The sequence below is a fragment of the Canis aureus genome, chromosome 16, assembly GCF_053574225.1.
Source record: "Canis aureus isolate CA01 chromosome 16, VMU_Caureus_v.1.0, whole genome shotgun sequence".
In the NCBI taxonomy this organism is placed as follows: Eukaryota; Metazoa; Chordata; class Mammalia; order Carnivora; family Canidae; genus Canis; species Canis aureus.
In genome coordinates, this window is record NC_135626.1 from 58,598,360 (window position 1) to 58,619,944 (window position 21,585).

At 54.1% G+C, this 21,585-nt stretch overlaps 1 protein-coding gene and 1 long non-coding RNA gene across 8 annotated transcripts; one reads left to right on the top strand and one right to left on the bottom strand.

The window, feature by feature from the left end:
• Positions 1-821: 821 nt before the first annotated feature.
• Positions 822-9,447, bottom strand: WBP2 (WW domain binding protein 2). 4 transcript variants are annotated; one of them, XM_077854261.1, is made up of 8 exons: positions 9,288-9,447; positions 6,519-6,627; positions 5,104-5,239; positions 3,699-3,791; positions 2,933-3,067; positions 2,591-2,713; positions 2,087-2,163; positions 822-1,981 (listed from the first exon to the last, which is right to left on the bottom strand). In XM_077854261.1, the coding sequence occupies exons 1-8, from the start codon at positions 9,344-9,346 to the stop codon at positions 1,928-1,930; spliced, it is 786 nt and encodes a 261-aa protein (XP_077710387.1). In that variant the 5' UTR covers positions 9,347-9,447; the 3' UTR covers positions 822-1,927. The 4 variants fall into 4 exon arrangements, with proteins under 4 accessions (XP_077710387.1, XP_077710388.1, XP_077710389.1 ...); XM_077854262.1 differs by lacking the exon at positions 9,288-9,447 and adding an exon at positions 9,204-9,247; XM_077854263.1 differs by lacking the exon at positions 9,288-9,447 and adding an exon at positions 8,930-9,058.
• A 111-nt stretch (positions 9,448-9,558) lies between these two features.
• LOC144287031 (uncharacterized) lies at positions 9,559-18,050 on the top strand. Of its 4 annotated transcripts, none has more exons than XR_013354959.1 (4): positions 9,559-10,213; positions 14,658-15,290; positions 15,327-15,454; positions 15,547-18,050. It is a non-coding gene; the product is annotated as an uncharacterized LOC144287031 (long non-coding RNA). The 4 variants fall into 4 exon arrangements; XR_013354960.1 differs by having other exon boundaries at positions 9,559-9,772; positions 10,053-10,213; positions 15,327-18,046; XR_013354961.1 differs by having other exon boundaries at positions 9,559-9,742; positions 10,053-10,213; positions 15,327-18,046.
• Positions 18,051-21,585: the final 3,535 nt, after the last annotated feature.

The window sequence follows — 21,585 nt, forward strand, 5'->3', positions numbered from 1 at the left end:
CTGGGTGTGTGTGGGGCTTCTCACCCACAGACTTCCCTGAATGGACCCCAGACCTAGGATGGACGTGGGCAGGGCACAGGGTGGGGGCTCCAGAGAGGCATCTCCCTAGCAGGCAGCCGGCTGCTCAGCCGGCTCCACCCCACGGGTGACATTCCACCAAGGTGACGGGGCCAAGCCATGCTGGGCTGGGTGGAGAAGGCCCCGCGGCCCCCTCCCCCACAAGGACGGTCGGGAGGTGCTCCCTTCAAATGCCCTTGTAGGGGGCTGGCCAAGGCCAAGGGCTCCTGGGCGGGGCTGGCAGCCAGGACAAGAGACGGACACAGTCCCGCGCTTTCTCAGAGCCCCAGGCCCACTGAGGCCAGGCCCAGGCTCTCCTCCAGGCCAGGGCCCAGGGGCTGCAGGCCTGGGCATGGGCTCTGGGGGTTTCCTTCCCTCCCCTACACCCAGACGTGGAGGTTCACAGGAGCAGCCACGCGCTGGAGGGACTGCCTGGCACGTTCCTCCTGCAGGCACTGGGCCAGGGCCGCTCTTCCCCGGGGTGGGGAGCACAGCAGCCCAGCAGCCCGGCGCCTGCCTCCAGGGTCTCCCGCCCAGGGCAGCTGCTGTTGCTGCTGCTGCCCAGGCCCCAGGGGACCCCACGGGTGGGCCAAGCTGCTGAGTCATCAGCACAGACTAGAGCCATGGGGGGCCTTAGCGTGGGAACCAAGGGCTCTCACATGCGGAGGGGACGGTCTCCCCACGGGGCCACCCTCAGGGCCCTTAGCAGCAAGACCCCTTTCCCCAAAGAGTTCACACTGGTCACCACACAGAGCCAAAAAGGGTCCAGTCACTTCGTTTTTACTACTTCACATTTTCAGCAAACAAATAAAGGTGCAAACAGGGTTTATTTCACATTAATATATTAACTGTTTTTTTTTTTTTTTTTTTTTTGTCAAATAAATAGGGAATTCTCTTTTAAATAACCATCTCCTCCCTTCTCGGCCAGTCCAGAAGCAAATGAAAGCAAATTTTAATGCATCCAGGGGGCATATCACCAATTATGCATGAAGCTTAAATGGACAAGGGCAGGGGGAGGGGCTGGTGAGGAGGTCACGGACAGCACACACAGGCTCAGGCCAGGCCCCAGGGGTCAGCACCCAGCAGCCCCAACACGGCATGATGGAATGAACATGCATTCTCCAGTTCCAGTCTGAGAAGCCCCTTCTAGAGGGAGAAGAGAGAAGGCCAAGGGAAACAAAAACCAAAAATGGAGGGAAGCAGTGGGCTCCCTCCCCATCACAGCAGTCTGGCCGGATGCCGCCCACCTTTCAGAAGCTCAAGTTAAAGCTCCAAAAGTCAAAGTGGTGGCAACAGAGGACCAAGGACAGAACAGGGAGGAGAAGGTGAGTGTGACCGGGCTGGAAGCTGGCTGGGATTGGAATGTGGGCCAAGAGCCCGGTGAGAACGTGGCCTTCCACAGGTAGGTACAGACCAGAGTGGAGGGAAGGTGAGAGGGGCCCGGCAGGGCCCCCAGGAAGACACAAGGCTGGTCTGAGGGAGTTCACAAGGCTGAGTATAAAGTGGATTCCAAAACGAGGGAGCTGGACTGCGGTAGAGGAGGTGGCCAGAGAGTCCCTCCGTGGGCAGAAGCTACTAGAGCAGGACAGGAACGAGGTGGATGCCCGCGCTCCTGAGCAGAACCCCGGAGATGGTGAGAGGGGAGCGCATCCGAGCGGCACCCTGGGCTCTGAGCTTGAAAAGCGGGAGGCATGGCTCCCAAGTCAAGGGGTGCCCCCCCTTCCCTCAACACCAGTCTCTGGGAAGTATTTTATAATCAGACCTGGAGGAAGAACAGGGCCCCTTCCATCACCCTCCTAGCCCCAGTGTCAGCCCCCAGGAGAAGGGAAGGGGAGAGTGATGAGGGGTGGGAGGCAGGGGCAGGAGGGGTCTACTGCGTCTTCTTATCTTCTGGGGGGTAGTAGGGAGGTGGCGGAGGCTGGTTCTGAGGGAGGAAGGAAAAAAAATCCCATTAGAAGGTTCACGACAAGACAAGGTCTCCCTGCCCCAAACCCTTGAGAGCTGTTGGTCCGCCCCCGGCCCGGCTCACCGTGGGCATGTAGACATTGTGTGGGTTGCCCGGGTTGTAATAGGCGCTGGCAGCCGCTTCTGCAGCCTTGGCTTCAGCTGTGAGAGCAAACACACTCCGGGTGAGCCCCAGCGACAAGCCCTCCCCTCTTCCAGTTGCCCCCGGAGGCGGTGCTACTGGGTCCCTTCCAGTCCCTTTACCCACTTCTCCCCACCTGATCCTCCGCACAATCCCACCATGTGGTACTGCCACTATCTGATCGTGGATGATGAGATGACAGAGGGAGATCTTCTCCGCCCCAGGGCCCACAGCTAGCGGCGGGGGGAGGGGTGGGGGGAAGGACGACTGGAATCTAGATCTTCACCAGCAGCCACCACACTGCCAATCCCCTGGACTAGACCAAGCCCAGGGGTCATTCACCATTCAGGGCTCCTGGCCAATCTCTAGCCGTTTGCTGAGCTCTCCATGCAGCCATGGAGAGGAGAGAGCTGGCCCCCCAGGACTGCTAGCAGCCCAGGGTCTCACCTGCTGGAGTGGAGGGGACATCAGGGCCGCTGACTGGAGGCTCCATGGGCCCAGGGTAGGGCGGCGGTGGAGGCTGCACATATCCCATGGCCCCATCCATCATGGGAGGTCCTGGATAGAACTCTGCTCCACAAGAGAGTGATAGAGACCCAGTGAGCAACCTAGCCCCCAGCTCCCTCAGCTGGCACCTCCCGGGCCTCTCCAGCTCCTCCATTTGTCCTGAAGCAGCTCAAAGAACAAGTCTCCCCTCTACAACCCCCTGGCCTGGCCGGGGGAGGGGTAGGGGTAGGGGTGATTAGTGGGAGGGGGGTAAAGGGGGTGGGCAGCAAAGGACACACTCACCAGGTGGGGGCGGTGGATAGGGGTAGCCAGGAGGGCAGGGGTACATTCCATTGGCGACTGGCGGGGGAAAGACATAGGCCCCGCTGGGCGTGTAAGAATACCCATAGGCTCCATTGGGGGCTTCACCTCGGGAGGCTATAAGTACAAGGGGAGAGAGAAGTGAGTGTCGTCTACCGAGGGGAGCTGCAGGGTCCCGGGAATGTGCACAGCAGACATGCCTTACTCCGTCCCATTCCATTCCCCACCCATGCTTGAGCCAGCCTCTTGAACAGAGAGGAAGTGAGGGATCTGGATGGGGACAGAGGTCAGAGCCAGGGTAGGGTAGGGTAGGGCCAGGGCAGAGGAGGACAGATAGACAGAGAGAAAGAGGGGGGCTCAGGGACGGGGGACTAGAAGGAGCTGGAGTAAGGCTGGGGACAACGTGAGGATGTCTGCTGAACACACCCCTTGGTGATTTAAACTGCCTAATGGTTGCTTAACGGTTGGGTTTCTTGTTTGTTTTTATAAGGCCACAGTAAAACGTCTCGGAGTCCAAAGAGCTGTGTCAAGATGTCCTATCCAGGCTCCAGACAGGGTAACCCAGCCTCTGAGATACAGGCCACAGTGACAAGCTAATGACAAGCTTCCTTCCCAATTCCCAGCCTCGGTCGGCCCGGGGCCCAGAGACTTAGCTTAGTAACAAAAAGTAAACAAACTCAAATGAACAAACTAAAACCCACAGGTTTCCAATATATGTTTTCACCCCACACTTTCAGAGCCGGGATACCTTGAGATGCCACCTGTAGCATCCGCTGTCCAAACTCGATGGCGCCCCCTGCCGTAAAGGTCAACTTGTATGACGCAGCGCCTTCCCAGCCACCTGGGAGGGGAACAGGGCATTACCGGCTCAGGAAAAAACACAGATTACAGCTGAAGAGATGGCTCTGTTCCCTACAGGTCTCCTTCCAGTGCCCGTGGGGAGAGGGCTGGCTCTGCAGTGCCTGCCTTCCCACCAGGCTGCTTCTGGTGCGCTGCCCACACAGCATGTGCCCGCTGCAGGCTGGCCTGTCTTCTGCTCCTGCCTGCTTCACTCTCTCGAACAGGGGGCTTTTCTTTCTTGGAACTTGTTATCCCACCCCCAGCTGTATAAGTTCCTCAGCGAGAGCCTCCCACTCATCAATGAGGCAGCTTCCCCAGAGCAGGTTTCCTCAGCAACAAGTGACATTCAAGTTCAGAGCATCTCTCTCCTCCTGAGGGGCCTAAGGATGGGCCCCCCGCTCCTCCAGCCTGGCTTCTGCCAAAGGGGAACCATGAGTCTCTAGAGAGCAAGGCCACCTGGCTGGGTGGAAGGGGGAGGCCAAGTTTAACACAGAGGTCTCTGGCGTCTGCAGAAGAGCCTGCTGCCAAGCAGGGCCTCTCCAGGAGGCAGAGGGGCCGCTGGCTCTTCCTGGCTCTAGAAAAGACCATTCCTGAGGGACGCCTGGGTGGCTCAGTGGTTGAGCGTCTGCCTTTGGCTTGGCGTGATCCCAGGGTCCCAGGATCGGGTCCGACATTGGTTTCCCCACACAGGGCCTGCTTCTCCCTCTGCCTGTGTCTCTGCCTCTCTCTCTGTATCTCTCGTGAATAAATAAATCAAATCTTTTTTTTTTTTTTAAAGATTTCATCTATTCATGAGAGACACAGAAAGAGAGAGAGGGAGAGGCAGAGACACAGGCAGAGGGAGAAACAGGCTCCATGCAGGGAGCCCGACGTGGGACTCGATCCCGGGGCTCCGGGATCACGTCCTGACCCAAAGACAAAACGCTCAACCGCTGAGCCACCCAGGCATCCCAAATAAATAAAATCTTAAAAAAAAAAAAAAAAAAAAAAAAAAAAAAAGACCATTTCTGAGAGCCTGACACAGTCGTTTCCCATACCTAGAATGTGAATATGCTCCCCGGTTACGGTAAGCATTTATTTTTCAGTCATTTGGCTGATTTCACTCTGAAAAGGTGACATGAGCTGCTTTTAATGTCAGGATTTCCTAGCTCTTGTCATTCAAAAACCCACCCCTGCTGACCAGCTCGCAGCCCAGGGTTGGGTCCTGGAAGCCAATCCAGAGCCAGGAGGAAGAGGATGTCTCCAAGACAGTAGAGGTGTGCCCCAGCACCTCCCTGAGAGCCCATCTGTGGCCCTGAGCCCCCTTCACCCACCTCCTGCTTCAGCTTTCACTGTTCCCTTGATGTAGTTTGCACCAAACACAGGCTGCTTGATCTCACAGTCCTTCATCAGATAAAATGGCATCATGAAAGACTGCATGGCATCCTTTCCTTTGGACAGAAAGATAACCTGCACGGAGACAGGAAGAGAGCCTTCAGTGGCCACACCACGGCCAGCCCGCTCAATTATCACTTCCCAGCAGCCCCAGGGCACACTCTGCACCAGACACTTCCGGAGAGAGCTCTGTAAGTGAGAGGGCCTACGTGCGGCCTGGCTGGAGAGGCTGAACGTGGGTGTTCACGAGACAAACACACCACTCACAGGTCACATGAGAGGGACAGGCTGCTCTGCCATTTAAGTGGTGGCTGTGGTATGCAAGTGAGGGGAGCTGTAAAGCTAGGGCAGGGGGGCAGGGTAGGGCAGTGCTGACTTCCAGAAGGGGGCCGGGAGGCATAGCCTGAGCTTCACAGAACAGAGTGAAGGAGAGGTAGGGGGTGTTGGGTCCCAGGAGAAGGGGGCTGCCCAAACTGCAAGTCTCCCAGCCTGCACTTGGAAAACTACGTTTTAAACCCTTCAATCTGTGACTGAAGATGCCACCAGAAAAGGGGTTTTGAGGCTCCCTTGTCTCTAAGTTGCGGCGATGAAAACCTTAAAGATATGCCGCTCTCTTCCAACCATCTTTAAATCTAACTCTTGGGACGCCTGGGTGGCTCAGTGGTGGAGCGTCTGCCTTCGGCTCAGGGTGTGATCCCGGGGTCCTGGGATTGAGTCCCATATCGGGCTCCCCGCAGGGAGCCTGCTTCTCCCTCTGCCTTTTTGTCTCTCACGAATAAATACATAAAATCTTAAAAAAAAAAATCTAACTTTTGGTAGCTACAAGCAGTGAACCTTTTCTAAGAATGGCCATTTGTCTTTCTCTGGAAGACTCTCAGTCGGCCTGGCTCAGTCTCAGCCAAGGCCCATCCTGCAGTTGGGCACTTCTCGCTCTGCAGGGCTGTGCTGGGCTTTCCGCCCAGATTGGAGGCTCCGGCCATGCTACTATGTCCTGTTTTCTGTGCTTGTCACTCTGGATGTGTACAAAGGCCTTGTGGGCCCTTTCTGCTCTTACAGAAATCAAGGTACAACAGCCCCCTGCTGCCCCAGGCCCCAGTCACCCCAGCTGCTGCACACAACAACATAGATTTTACAGTAGTGGTTCCAAAATTTGCATGGATTCAATGCCCAGGGGTTGGTTCAGCTGCCCAGAGAGTCTGCTGATTCTAGAACCTGGGAGCACATGACAGAAACATGGGGAGGGCTGGCCACAGGTTCAGGGGCCACTGGACCCATAAGGCTAAGGCTGACATAAGACTCACATCGGCCTCCAGGAACCATGGGCTTGCAAACCCACCATCACTGTGCAACTCACCCGGTAAGGAGTAAGGTAAACGGTGCCTTTCTTGGTCCCTTTGAAGGCCTCGGGCACGTTCTTCATGTCATTGAATGTAAGTTCCACATGGTCATAGGACATCAGAATGCTGTGATGAGAAACGAGAACAGGCCGTGATGAGCCAGCTGGGAGCCACGACCTGCCTACGCCAGGGACTAGACCCCCCATCCCCGAGATACGCAGGTATCTAGCACGTCGTGTCTCAAAGTTGTTTTGACGTTGCTGCAAGGAAACTATTAATACATCCTCGAAATAGATGAGCAAGGCGGGGTCCTCAGAATTTCCCCAAGCCCCACATATACCCCCTCCTCTCAAGGGACAACAGCAGAAGAGCCAAGGCGGAGGGCTTTAAAGCCATTAACACCATAATCCCTCAAATCAGGTTAGATTACCTGGGTTGACTCTCCCATTTTCTTCTGAGTCCCTATAATGTGTGTCTGTTTTCATTGGCTTATTAGTACTGACCCATAAACCCTCTAAGACAGGACTCTACACATTACCAAAGGGCTCATTTCACACCTCTTTAAACCGGGGCTTCCTGAACTGGGTCTACATGGGTGGGAGTCCATGAAATGATGGTGTACGTGCATTTTTCTGGAAGAATCTGCGGCTTTCATCACTCTCAAAGGGATTCATCACTTGAAAAGTAAGACTATCTTACACATGAAATTTTAAACGCTAATTTAAACTTCAACTGCCATACAATTTTTTTCAGAAACAAGGCGGAAACATTTTCTAAAACAAGGCACACCATTATTTAGCAGCACAGAACCCGAAGCCAGGTAGGAGGTCCACCAGGACAGATACATTCTTGTCCCACAAAGTCCCACTGAGAAAGAAAGAAAAATAGTCCCAGGAGATGTTACCAAATGGCATCGAAGTGTTTTTCCAGGCCTAGGACTGGCTCGCACTCAAGAGAGACTACAAAATGGGAACAATGTGAGGTTTCTCTGATTAGAAGATAACAGAGTCCAAGTTCACATGGTTCCATTTGTCTTCCTCCTCCCAAATATCACAACTTTCTTCACTGGGGAGGGTAAGTGGGAAAGAGGACTGGTACCAGGGAAGAGAAGTACAGCTCAGAGGGGCACCAAGGTGGCTCAGTTGGTTAAGTGGCGGACCCTCAGTCTCTGCTCAGGTCATGATCTCAGGGTTCTCATGGGACTCTGAGCTCAGCCCCGAGTCTGCTTGTGGATTCCCTCTTTCTCTCCCCGTCTGATCCTCCCCCTGCGCTTGCACGGACTCTCTCTAAAATTAATAAACCTTGACAGAGAGAGCGCCCATAAATAGGTGGAGCAGCAGGCAGAGGGAGAGGGAGAAGGAGAAGCAGGCTCCCTGCTGAACAGGGAACCTGATCCGGCCTTGATCCCAGGACCTTGGATCATGACCTGAGCCCAATGCAGATGCTTAACTGACTGAGCCACCCAGGGGTCCCTAAAACAAATAAATCTTAAAAACAAATATAGTTAAGAGGTACAGCTCAGAGAAAAAGAGCTCATTACCAGGAACAGGCTGGGCTGGCAGACCCTGAGCAGGGACGATGGAAGGAACGTCAGCACTCTGAAGCCGGGGGCACCCCTGGCTTTCTCCTGACTCATCAAGCATTCCTGGGTGCTGGCCCTGGCAGCCTACAAGGCTCTGATCCCACTAAGTCTCTTCCAGGGACTCAGACTCCTCGTAAGCACCTCCCGCCTTAAAGAGAATTTCAGCGTCAGCCTAGCTGAACCGAGGCTGGATGGTCTAATTCCCGGTGCCCAAGGAGCAAGAGAGAAGCCACAGAGAAGTTCAGAGACCAGAGCAAAGAGGACAGAACTGACGGGCGGGGGGTGGGGGAAGGTGAGGGAGGGGGTGAGGGGTATGGAGAGAGGCGGGGAGACCTCTGCTCAGGGAAGTGATCCAAGTCAACAGGCACTGGAGAGAAAGACGCAAGGACAGACATTGTACCAGGAAATGTGTTCGCCATTTGACAAACATTATCTAACTGCACCTCTGGGCCTCAGTCTCTCATCTGGAAACTCGGCAGTTCTGGAATATACCAGAAGGCTATGTACTGGTAGTCAAGCCTTTTGACTTTATTTAAACAGAATTAAAATTTTTCATGAGAGACACACAGAGAGAGAGAGGCAGAGACACAGGCAGAGGGAGAAGCAGGCTGTATGGGAGACTCGATCCCGGGACCCCAGGATCACGCCCCGGGCTGAAGGTGGCGCTAAACCGCTGAGCCAGCGGGGCTGCCGGCCTTTTGACTTTAAAGACGCCTTTCCTGGAATCCCGTCTGTGTCATATACAGCCCTGTGATCTCTGGCAAGTCACCTAACCTCTCCGTGCCTCAGTTTCCCTGCATGTAAAACGTGCAGACCAGCATGATCTAAGCGCTGCGCCGCACTTACACGTTAAGGCAGAAGAGCACAGCCTGGCGCGTAGGAACGTAGTAAACACTCAGTAAGTAGCAATTATTTTTGTCTAAGGCTCTTCCCACCCCGTGAAGTCATCGACTCTGGGAAAGGGGCTCAAGAGCGACCCCGGGGCCCACCTGTCTGCCCAGCCGCCGCCCCCCCGCGCCAGCCCACAGCTAACCGCGACGTCCCAGCCGCTCCGCCGACCCACCCTCGGCCTCCGGCCCCGCCTCCAGCCGTTAACCCCCCCCGCACCCCGTCGGTTTACCTTCACCGGTTCATCCCCGGCCGCCCACCGCCCACGCCCCCCCCCCCCCATCGTTTTTCCAGGATCCTTCCGCCGTGTTTTCACCTCTCGGTGTTGTTGACGATCACTCCGCCGCCCTCCGAGTGGTTCTTGTTGAGCGCCATAGTCTCTCGGAAAAGGGTCCCGAGACTCTCAACGCAGTGCGCCTGCGCCCCTCCACGGCCCGCCCCTAGTGGCGTCGTTCGTATTAGAGCCAGCCAATCACAGCTCTTGTGCGGAGCCTGGTCCAACCACCTGATCTCGAGCGTCACGTGGTAATAGTTTACTCACTCCCCCTCCCGTTTCGCCTGCATCACAAACAAGCTGAAGACTACAATTCCCAGAAGGCCATGCTCCCTCAATCGGCTTTTCTCTACGTTAGCGGAAGGATGCACTCTGGAACTTGTAGTCTTCCAGGCCGGATTGACTGCCCCAGTTGCATAACTAATCGGCCTGCGCATTACGCACAGCCCTTCGTATCTTCCAAGGGACCGGAATAAACAGTTGGACGCGTCACAGGGGTATTACTCGGAAAGGCCTTGAGCACAAAAGTGAATACTCACAGAATGAGGGGGCGGCGGTGGGAATCTAAACCGGGTGTGGGGAATGCTGAGCAGTCACTTGCTAGGGCATCTTTATTTGTGACACACTGAGTCTACATGACTTTGCCCCTGATCCGGGTGGACACTAGCCGTGTAGATGAGCGCAAGACCCGGGTCCAGGATGGGGCGGGCTGCCAGAGCATCCCTGTCGTGAAGTCAGACCCGGACCCTCGGAGGTTGGGGGTGAGACTGTCCGGTGGCCCGACCTGACCCCTGCACCAAATACCAGGGTCCGGTGGGGAGCGCCTCTACCTTCAGCCCCGCAGGCCTCGCGGTGGCCCTGCTCCCTCTAGAACGTTCTGGCTTCGGTCAGGCCCACCCGGGAGCTTTCCAGCTGTAAGATTTCAACAAGACTCACAGTCATTGAAAGGACCTAGGAGCCCGGACAAGGCAAGTCCGGCAGCCGCATTATGTGGCTTATGAAATACAGCTGAGTCATTTCAGCTTGGGACCCAGCACTGGGCGGCGCCCTTGGGCAGCTGTAGTAATTATGTATCTCCACGTCCGAGGTAGTTCTTTTTTTATTATTTTTATTTTTTTATTTATTCATGAGAGACAGAGAGAGACAGGCAGGTTCCCTGCGGGGAGCCTGATATAGGACTCGATCCCAGGACCCCGGGATCAAGACCTGAGCCAAAGGCACATGCTCAGCCACTGAGCCACCCAGGAGACCCTGAGGTGGATCTTCCAGGGGAGGAAAGAAGGGTGTCACTCCCCACGTGGTGGTGCTGGTGCATCATTAATCTTAAAGGATCGGAAGTTTGAGTTTAAGCAGTACAGCTGATTCCCTGACATGTGATGGCCAACCTGGGGACCCACCTGCCTGACTTATCTTTTAGAGTTTCCTAGGTGAGGGATCAACACCCAGAAAAGATGAAACATGTAACAGCCTTCTGGGAAGTCTTAAGCACAAGCAGGTGGGGCCTTGCAGGACGAGTGCAATAAATTACTGCACGATGGACGTGATCTGCTCCAGTAGTTAAATTAATTTTGGCTCGCGAAGTCTATGCAGCTTTTTTTAAAATTTTTTATTTATTTATTTTTTAAATTTGTATTTATTTATGATAGTCACAGAGAGAGAGAGAGAGGCAGAGGGAGAAGACACAGGCAGAGGGAGAAGCAGGCTCCATGCACCGGTAGCCGACGTGGGATTCGATCCCGGGTCCCCCCAGGATCGTGCCCTGGGCCAAAGGCAGGCGCCAAACCGCTGCGCCACCCAGGGATCCCTTTTTTTTTTTTTTTTTTTTTAATGAAGGCAAATTCCATGTGCAGATACAGAAGGATTGCCAGTTTGTTAAGTTCAAACAGGTGTATAAATATGCTTCCACAAAAACAAAACAAAACAAAAAACAAACAAAACTTTTGCCTAGGGGTCGCCTAGGTGGTGCAGTTGGTTCAGGGTCTGCCTTGGGCTCCAGTCATGATCCCAGGACCTGGGTTCTAGCCCCACATCCAGCTCCCTGCTCAGCAGGCAGTCTTTCTCTCTCTCTCTCTCTGCCTCTGACTGCTGTTCCCCCTGCGTCAAATTCTTTTTTAAAAAAAGAAGAAACTTTGCTTGTGTTAACATTAAGATCTAGATCTAGATCTAAAATTTCTAGAAAGAGCTACCAGGCATTGTTTTTGGCATTATCCCACTGAGGCATGTGTCTGGGAATTAGGGTAGGCTGGTGACTCTGTGTATTATATATTTCCTTGTACTGTTTGATTGTTTACTGTGCACATGCTAAATATTAATAACACATTACAAAAGAAAGCGAAAATCCACCCAGTAAAGGTTATGCAAGAATAATTGCTTAGAAGACCATAAAAGGGAAGGTGGGGACTCAGTCCAGTCCCACCCCACCCCTCTGCAGAACTCTGTCGGTGGCAGAGGCAATTGAAGGTTTTGTGGGGCTTACAGCTTTTGGAGGCCTTGTTAAGAGCTAATATACACAATCATGAAAACACAGTATACACAGCTGTGGCCTGACTTAGGCCTCCTGACATGAGAGGAAATGTGTTGAAGAGGAAGTCAGAGTGAAGAGCTAGACGGCTTAGCTGGTTTCAGCTTCCATGTCTGACTTTTGCAAATTGAATAAAAACCTATGACTATGGAGACGCCTGGGTGGTCAGTGGTTGGGCACCTGCCTTTGGCTCAAGGCATGATCCCCCAGTCCCAGGATCGAGTCCCGCATTGGGCTCCCTTTGGGGGCCTGATTCCCCCTCTGCCTGTGTCTCTGCCTCTCTCTGTGTGTCTCCCATGAATGAATATATAAAATCTTAAAAACAAAGAAACCTATGACTATGGAGCACTTGGCTGGCTCAGTAGAGCATGCAGCTCTTAGTCTCGAGGTTGTTGAGTTTGAGCCCCACGGTGGGTGTGGAGATTACTTAAAAATAAAATCTTTTTTTTTTTTTTTTTATGATAGTCACACACACACACACAGAGAGAGAGGCAGAGACACAGGCAGAGGGAGAAGCAGGCTCCATGCAGGGAGCCCGACTTGGGACCCGATCCCGGGTCTCCAGGATCACGCCCTGGGCCAAAGGCAGGCGCTAAACCACTGCGCCACCCAGGGATCCCAAAAATAAAATCTTTAAAAAGAAATAAAATCTTTAAGAATAATAAAATAAAAATTTAGGACCATGTGAGCACATTGTTAGTCACTCCCAACTGTGAAGGGGGCCAGGTGGTTTCCAGGACCCACACTGAGGGGCTGGAGGGCAGTTCCTTGGTGAACCCAGGCAGTGACAAAGTGCCCCAACTGGGCCCAGGTCTCAGACCTCAGACCCCAGGCCTTGGAGCCACGCAGGCTCTGCGTGTTTCCAGAAGTGATCACTTTTCGATGAGCTGTAATCGTTCCTATTCTCCAGAGGGAAGCTTCTTGAGCGGTGCACTAAGCAGGAGCCCGAGTGTGCCTGAGATACTGCTCCCTTCACTGCAGGCCACCCAGGTGTGGTTTGGGGTGACTGGGCCCCTGGCCCCTGGGCCCTGGACCAGTCACCTCTGAAGCCCCAGGAAGCATCATGTATTTGCCCCAGTGAGCAGAGCAAATATCATCTGTACCAAACAAATAATAATTTTCTATGTGTGCCACAACATTAAAAAGATTAGGAAGCAGTTTACCAGATGGTGGCTTTTTATTAACCTTGACCACAGTAAGAAATACATTTTATAAAAAAAAAAAAAAAAAAAGAAATACATTTTATGTCAAGACTGGGTGTACCCAGGGGTATATTTATACGTGCAACTGAATAAAGGAAAGACCTGGGGCGCCTGGTGGCTCAGTTGGTTAGGTGACTGCCTTCCCCTCAGGTCATGACCTGGGGTCCTGGGATTGAGCCCCACGGCGGGCTTCCTGCCCCTCACCCTGCTCATACTCTCTCTGGGTCTCAAATAAATAAATAAATAAAATCTAGGGACGCCTGGGTGGCTCAGCAGTTGGGCGTCTGCCTTTGGCTCTGGATATGATCCTGGGATCTGGGGTCGAGTCCCACGTCAGGCTCCCTGCAGGGAGCCTGCTTCTCGCTCTGCCTGTATCTCTGCTTCTCTCTGTGTGTCTCTCATGAATAATCAATAAAGTCTTTTGAAAAAAATCTAAAAAAGGAAAGAAAGAAAACCCCTGTCCCAGAAGAAAGGCTGAGGGAGGGTGGGTGGGGGTGGGTAGGATGGGAGGAGGAGGGAAGGGAGCATAGGAGTTGAGGCTAGCACACTCCCCTCCCCTCCCCCAGCCCTGCCCTGGTGTGGGGGGACACCTGCCTTCACCCAACTCCTGCAGCTGGTACCTGTCATGTTTAGGTTTTCCAGATCAGCCCCTGAAGGGCTGTATCTGTGCTTCCCGTGTGTGGCAGAGCCGTTGAGCAGGTACTGCCCTTTCTCCACCCTTCCCGAGGTGGCCGAGGTGGCTGTGGTGGCCGTGGTGGCCAAGGTGGCTGACTCAAAGACTGTGAGGCATCTTCCCATCTCTTAGCCAAGAGGGCAGGGGAGTCTTTGTTCCCAGGGCGGCCTCCGGGCTCCCTGTCCCCAGCGCGGCTGAGCCCACCGAGGGCGGCTGGGGCTGCGGGTGCTGGAGGCCTGGCCCGGTGCTTCCCGGAGCCGGGGGCAGGGGCAGAGTTTGGGGGATTCTCCTGCGGTAGCCCCCCTGCCCCACCCGCATCGAGCAATCCCAGGAGGTGGGGTGTGGCTGCTGGGAGTAGGGGGGCCGACGCCAAGAACTGTGGTTTGGGGTGCTGTGAAAGGGGCCAGTCAGGAGACCGAAACCACAGCAGCTCTGGGGCCAGGGAGCATTTACTGTAAGGAATTAAAATAGGTATAAAGCTACGGCAACGGAAAAGGTGAAATCTCCCCGAAGACTTCCAGTGATGGGGGGAGCGGTCAGACCCCCAGGGCTGGGGCTCCTTCTCCTCCTCTGGCCCCGCGGGCCGTCTCGCACCCCTGCTGGCGGAGCCTGGCGGGGAGCAGCCGCCGAGCACAAGTGGGGCCCCTGGACCCCAGCATCCTAAAGCCACATGTAGAGGGTGAGTGTTACGGGTTGAATTATGTCCTCCCCCAATTCATATGTTGACATCTTAACCCCTAGTACCCCAGAACTGACCTGAAATGGTCGTGGAGTTGTAGATGTAACTAGTAGAGGTGAAGTCATTGGGGGGGGGGCCTAATCCAATATGACTGGTGTCCTTATAAAAAGGGGAGATTTGGGGCATCTGGGTGGCTCAGCGGTTGAGTGGCTGCCTTCGGCTCAGGTCGTGGGCCCGGGGTCCTGGGATCGAGTCCTGCATCGGGCTCCCTGCAGGGAGCCTGCTTCTCCCTCTGCCTTTTTCTGTGTGTCTCATGAATAAATAAATTTTTTAAAAGGGGAAATTTGGACACAGGCCCACTGGGCGAAGGCCATGTGAAGATGAAGGCAGAGATCTACAAGCCAAGGATTGCCAAATGTCCTCAGCAAACCGCCAGAAGCTAAGGGGCTGGTACAGATTCTCCCCCACAGCCTCAGAAGGACATAAATCTGCCAAGACCTTCATTTCCAACTCTGGCTTTCAGAACTCCGAGACAATAGTTTCTGTTGCCTAAGCCACCTACTTTGCAGTCCTTCCTTATGACAGCTCTAGCGGACCACGACAGTGGGTTTGGGGCAGAAAGACAACAGTTTGGCGCGATCCCCAGACCCTGCTTGGCCCAGGGGAGAGAAGGCTCGCCATACAAGGACCACCTGGAGCTCAGACAATGGGCATCTCGGCAGCTGCCATTCTGGAAAGAAGATTCCCAACCCACGGAGCAGCTCTCCTGTCTGGTGGCACCGTGTAAACCCCAGATCACTGTCTACCAAGGAGAAGGACCACTGTCGCCCCCTCCGAACATGCCTGAGGTCAAATATCTTATCCTCCTGGCAAAGGGCAGCTCATACTCAAATTTTATTTGATTTAGGAAAAACAGCGACATTTCTTGTACCTGAGTGTTACAGAACACATTCATGCTTGACGACACCAGGTTTTTTTCTTTTTTTTTTTTTTTTTTTGACACCAGGTTTTTTTCAATCGGCGAGTTGTCCGCTTTCCAATAAGCCAGTGGAGAAAAGAAAACTCTTGGTGACTTTCACTTTTCGGCCATCTGCCTGGTTGGGTGGCCTGCGTCGTTGGAGTGGCAGATGCCATGTAAGGCGTCGGTGATGTGGACGTGAGCTATTTGGGGACAGGTCATTTTGACTGGGTATTTCAGTAACGCGTATTCCTTGCTTCTCCATCAGGAGGCTGAGCCAGGGCACGCCTGGGGCTATTTCTGGTTGCTATGGAGATGAGCCCCACCCCAGGTTCCCAGTCCAGACCTCCCAGCTCTGTCGAGTTCAATGTCCCCGGAGGCAGCTGCAATGGCCTGTTGTGAGCAATCCCTACTGCAGGAGTGTTTACGCAAACCTTCCGCTGTCTGTTTCCATTTCTGTGCCTCCCAAACCCCAGAAAGCCAGAAAAACATGGGCGTCACCTCTGAAGGTATCCCCGGTCCAGCACTGAGGAGCCACACCTGGGGGCACCCCTCTGATGGGGGGGAACCCAGGGAGAAGAGAGACCAGGAGAGGCTGTCATGGATGTGGGCCTCCTCCCAGATTTTCTGGATGCTCCTTCCCAGCAGGGGGATGAGGTAGGGGGAGGGCTCCTTTCCTTCTTCCTGGAGAGATGCAAGTTGGGGCATCCTTAATCCTTCTCCCCTTTTCCCTCTTTTCACCTAAATTACAGAGTGACTTGAGACTTTCAGGTCCGCTTGTACTGTTTCCCCCATGTGACATCCTGCCATGGCTTCCCATTGCTCCGAGGAAAAGTCCAGAATCCTGACCAGCCTCTGCCCTGCCAGATCTGGCTCGTCCACCCACTTCATGCTCTTCCCTACCCTCCCGCCTGGGATGGGAGCGCTCTGGCCTGGCTCACACCACCCTATTTGTCCTTGGCCAGCAGACCTCAGCCTCCAGGAGGTCACCCTGGAAATGCCCCTCCCTGGTCCTAGTAGGGCGCCTTCTCCCAGCCACTGTCCTCTTCTTTTCTTTCTTTCTTTTTTTTTTTTCTTCTGACTCTGAAAATGTGGGTTTTGTCTTGTTTGGTTTGGTTAGAGGGGAGGGGAGGCAAAACTTTTCCTCTACTTTCTTGGGGTCTCTGGGACCTGAGAATTAAGTCAACCTAAGCACACAGATTTTCCTTTCGCATGTACCCAGGAGCCTTCACAGGAAAAAGAAGACCCCCCAAAATTTAGGCCTAAGTGCGTCTACATGAGGCTGCACAGAGGAGTAATTGTGGAGAAGAAGGCTCACGGAAGTTGTTTTAAGGAGGCCCGTTGGTACAGATGTCTCTAGGCCTCAACATCCCCTCCCCGGTGATAAGAATGTTCTTTTCCTCTCAGTGCAGGGAGGCTATCTTTCACGTGGGAGTTTTATCTCCTCTCGTCAGGAAGAAAAGGGGAGGCCAGAACACCCTTCCTGCATCTGTTGTCTTTCAAAGTCTCTCTAGCACAGGACACACTCTGAACCCCTCAGTGGTAAGAGCATAATGTAAAATGTACTGTTTTGGGGCACCTGGCTGGCTCAGAAGGTAGAGCATGTGACTCTTGATCTTGGGGTCGTGAGTTTGACCCCCACGTTGGGGATAGAGTTTACTTCAAAGAAATTTACTGTTTCAATATTTATTTGAGAGACACAGAGAGAGCAGGAGCAGGGAGAGAGGCAGAGGAAGACAGAGGAGCAGACTCCCCACTGAGCAGGGAGCCTGACTCGGGGGTCAGTCCCAGTACTGATCATGACCTGAGCTTAAGGCAGACGCTTCGCTGACTGAGCCCTCCAGGCACCCCCATTTAATCTTTTTAAGGATACAGTTTGGTGGCATTACACACATTGTCGTGCAGCATCACCACCATCCATCTCCAGATCTTTGTCATCATCCCAAACTGACCCTCTGTCCCCGCTAAACACTAACTCCCTACTTCCCTTCTTTCCCCAGCGGCTGGGACCCACCACCCTACTTCTGTCTCTGAATTTGCCTGGTGTGGGAACCTCATATAAGTAGAATCAGGCAAAATTCCTTTTGTATTTGACTTATTTCACTTAGTGTAATGTCTTCTGGGACCATCCATGTGGTAGCAGGTGTCAGTGGTTCCTTCCTTTTGAAGGCTGCGTAATATTCCATTCTATCATAAATACCACCCACCCTGAGTTTATCCGTTTATCCATCGATGGACATTTGAGTTGCTTCTACCCTCTGGCTACTGTGAATACTGCGAGGAACCTGGGTATGGAAGGCTCTGGTCAAGTCCCTGTGTTCCGTGCTTTGGGGTATCTCCTGAAGACGGAGTTGAGGCCCTTGTTTAGTGCTTCATTGCAGCAACAGTTATCGTGTAGCCCTTTGTGAGGTTCCCAAGAAGCCGGGGCATCCCTGTTTAGGTCATTCACCCCATATCCCTAGCGCTGAGCACAGCGCACCACACTGAACAAATATGGTAAAATGAGTGAGCCAAAGTTTCTAATCTTTGCAAGTGAGATGTAATGTAGTGTCCTGGCAAATGTGAAGTTTGGGCTCATCTTGGTGCCTGAAGAACATCTCTGGGGCTCCCTCAGAGGTTTGACAAATCTTCCAAGAGTATTGATTTTACTCAGTTATCCCAGGGAAGAATAATAGCAACAACACTTATTGAAAGCTTGCTCTGTGCCAGGACTTGTGCCAATAACTTTGCCTCAGTTCTCTCCTTCCATCTTCAAAATAATGCTATGCAGGTCCACTGTTATCCTGTTTTTTTTTTTTTTTAAGATTTTATTTATTCATAGAGACAGAGAGAGGCAGAGACATAGGCAGAGGGAGAAGCAGGCTCCATGCAGGGAGCCTGACGTGGGACTCGATGCCGGGACCCCAGGATCACACCCTGGGCTGAAGGCGGTGCTAAACCACTGAGCCACCGGGCTGCCCCCTTGAATGCCTTTTAAAGATAAGTACACAGGACACCAAAGCATATTTCCCTCCTGTCTCGGTGCTCTGTGCCACGCACCTTTGAGCCTGTGTGCCCCCAGCTCCTCCTCTGAGGGCCCTGGGGAAGGAGGCTGAGGGTTCCACCCTGGGTGAAGCCCATACGACCTCCTAGGGTCTCCTGCAGTTTCTTTCTTTTTTTTTTTTTTAAGATTTTATTTATTAATCACACACACACACACACACACACACACACACACACAGAGGCAGAGACACAGGCAGAGGGAGAAGCAGGCTCCATGCAGGGAGCCCGACCCAGGACTCGATCCCCGGTCTCCAGGATCACGCCTTGGGCCGAAGGAGGCGCTAAACCGCTGAGCCACCCGGGCCGCCCCTCTCCTCCAGTTTCTATGCATCTTCTGGAAGATGTGACTGTGTTGCCAGGAGGTGACCTCTGTTCTCCGTTTTGCATGGTAGCATTGAATGAATGTGTGTGCTGTGTGTGGGGCGGGATGGGACACACACCCGCAGCTAGATGCTCCATCTCCCCCGCTGCAGAAACCCTAGCACCAGCCCAGCGGGGACCATCTGCAGGCCTCAGCCCCTGTCTTCCTGGCCAGCCCTCCCACTTAGCTACAGTCTGGGATGAGGGGAATGTGAAGGGAGGCACGGCTGTGAGTGTGTGCCTTGGGAGGGGACAGCGGAGGAGGCCGAGGACAGGATGGTCAGCCTCTCTCCTCCTGGAGTGAGTGTGTGTGTGGGTGGGGGGTGCAAATGCAAACCCGTGAGGATACAGGACCCTGGCTGCCAAGACAGAGCAGTGCTTAAGGCCCTGCTCAGTCCCTTGTTTGGAACTCTGCAGCTCATTTTCCCACAGAAACAAAGCTCCAGTGGAGGTTGGCTCCCCGCCTGGCCCCAAGGAGCCAGATTCAGCTAATAGCAACAGCCTCAGAAGACCCTTCACACTCTCTGCTCTCCATCATTGTGGGTGAGCTGCGGGGGCTCTGGGGTGGGGGCTCTGGAGAGGGCTTGGAGACCACAGGCCCTCGGAACAGCTCTGCCAAGGGCTCTGGTGGCCGTGGGAACTGGGGTGGGGTGGAGGGCGGTTCTTACACTTGTAGGCAACAGTGCTGGGAAGCAGGGTGTGTGTGTGTGAGTGTGTGTGTGAGTGTGTGTGTGTGTGTGTGTGTGTATGTTAGACATTTCTAAGCACAGGACATACCTAAGCCATGGAACGTGGAGCTGGTATCCTGGACTGGGTGGCCTGGGGCAGCTCATGTCCATGTGCCTCAGTTTCTTCATCTGGAAATTATAGCGGTAGAAGGTTTGGACTAGACTGAGGGTTTTCTAACATTTTTTCTTATAAACAGTTTCTCTTTTTGCGAGCAATCTGGATGAAGCATGTACCATCTGCTCTGAGTAAAGCGTCGGTAGGGGCAGTGAAGGGCTGCCCCCCCCCACAGCTGGTTGCTACTCCTGCTCTGCCCATCTGCCCTGCCTCAGTGTACCTTCTTGATGCTTGAGATCTTCTCAGAGCATCTCTCACACGTGCTCCCTCCCACTCCAGCATCATTCCAGAATCACAGCGGAAGTGCAGGGCTGCAGATGACACTCCAGACTAGAGATAACACTGAAACCTGGAGTCGGGCCCAGACAGCCCCTCGCTAGCTGTGCAGCCTGGCCGAGCCAGTCTCCTGCTCTGAGCAGTAAAGTTGTCAGTGCAGGGATTTGGCATGATGATGCATAAGGTTCCATGAGTTCTGGAAGCTGGGCCTCACCCTGCAAGTGGCAGGGACTGCTGGCTGCAGCCTTGGCGGGTTGGCCCAAATTCCACCCAGGCAGCACCAGTCCCATGCAGTGGCCCCTCCGTAGCTCATGTTCCGGGACAGGCCAGGGCCCTGCAGAGTCAGGGCCCCGAGAGTGAACGAGTGTTCTTTGCAAAGGGAACATGTGGGGTGGGAAGTGCAAGTTGGAGGAGAAAGAGCTGAGCAGGGGGTGTGGTGGTGGCAAGGGCTCTGTGAAATGTGGGAGGCTTGCAACAGGTGAGCGGGCTCTAGCAACCCCCATTGGTCCATGTTTCTGCCGATGACAGGAGCAGCTTTCCCCATTCTGGTGAGCTGGGGACCCTGGCTGCCAAGGAAACCGTGTTGAAAACACAAAGCACCAAGAGCAAAGAGGCCCCACCCGGAAAAACAACATCCTGGCTACTGGGCAAAAGCAGAGCTCCGAAGGAGGGGCTATTTTTAGCTGCTGAGCCAGGGCAGGACTTGTATGGCCTTGCTGTCTGGCTGCATAACTCACCCATTGTCCCGTCTGACCTTGGACTCGTGCCTGAGGAGCCTCTGTCTGTGCCTGTCCGGCGGGCATGGACCCTTTCTAGGGGGCACCTGGGCCCCAGAGAACCCAGGGAGGAGGGACTGGCCTGGAAACACACTCCTGGTGTGGCCTCCCTGTGGGCGGTGGGCATCCTGGGTTGGGCTGAGGGCTGTGGGGCAGTGGGGGGCCCTGGGCCTTCCTGGGAGAAAAGCAAAGGCTCTACTGGGGTGCAAGCCCGGGTCTCCCCAGAGTACAGCTGTGTTCCAGCTGCAAGGCTGAGTGTGGGGGCACTGAGGGGGATTCTGGAGGCGGACACAGACCCCTTTATTGGAGGCAGTCTCACCTCCAGCCACATCCTGGGGCCGTCTGGGCCGCAGCCCGCCCCCGACTGAGAAGTTGTGTGTGTGTGTGTGTGTGTGTGTGTATGAAAGCAGCTGTAGCTCTCAAACTTTCCTTCTTCTTTTTTAGATTTTATTTATTTATTCATGAGAGACACACAGAGAGAGAGGCAGAGACATAGGCAGAGGGAGAAGCAGGCTCCACTCAGGGAGCCCGATGTGGGACTCGATCCCAGGACTCCAGGATCACGCCCTGGGCCGAAGGCAGGCGCCCAACCGCTGAGCCACCCAGGCATCCCATCTCTCAAACTTTCTTGCCCACACCCAGGAGTGGTTCCCTGCTCCTGGGGGGTATGTGCTCTGCATTTAGCCCTGGGCACAAACCCCAGAAGGCAGGTCTAGAACCAGGCTGTGGCATCAAGGATGAAAATAGCTCATGGGAATGGGCCATGAAAAAACACTCAAGCAGCCGGAAGGACTGGGGAGGCTTGGCTCCCTCCGGAGAAGCCACCTCTAGCAGCCCCTGCCCAGAACCAGGAGAAGGGCTGCCCCAAAGGGCAGGCAGCTCTTTTCAGCCCCTCCTCCTGGGTCAGGGCTCCCCATCCCCGACTTTCCCCCCCAGGAATCCTGGGACCTCCTGCCTTTCAAGATCAGCTCTCCAAAGATGAGAATTCCTGATGGGTGGAGAGAAGGATA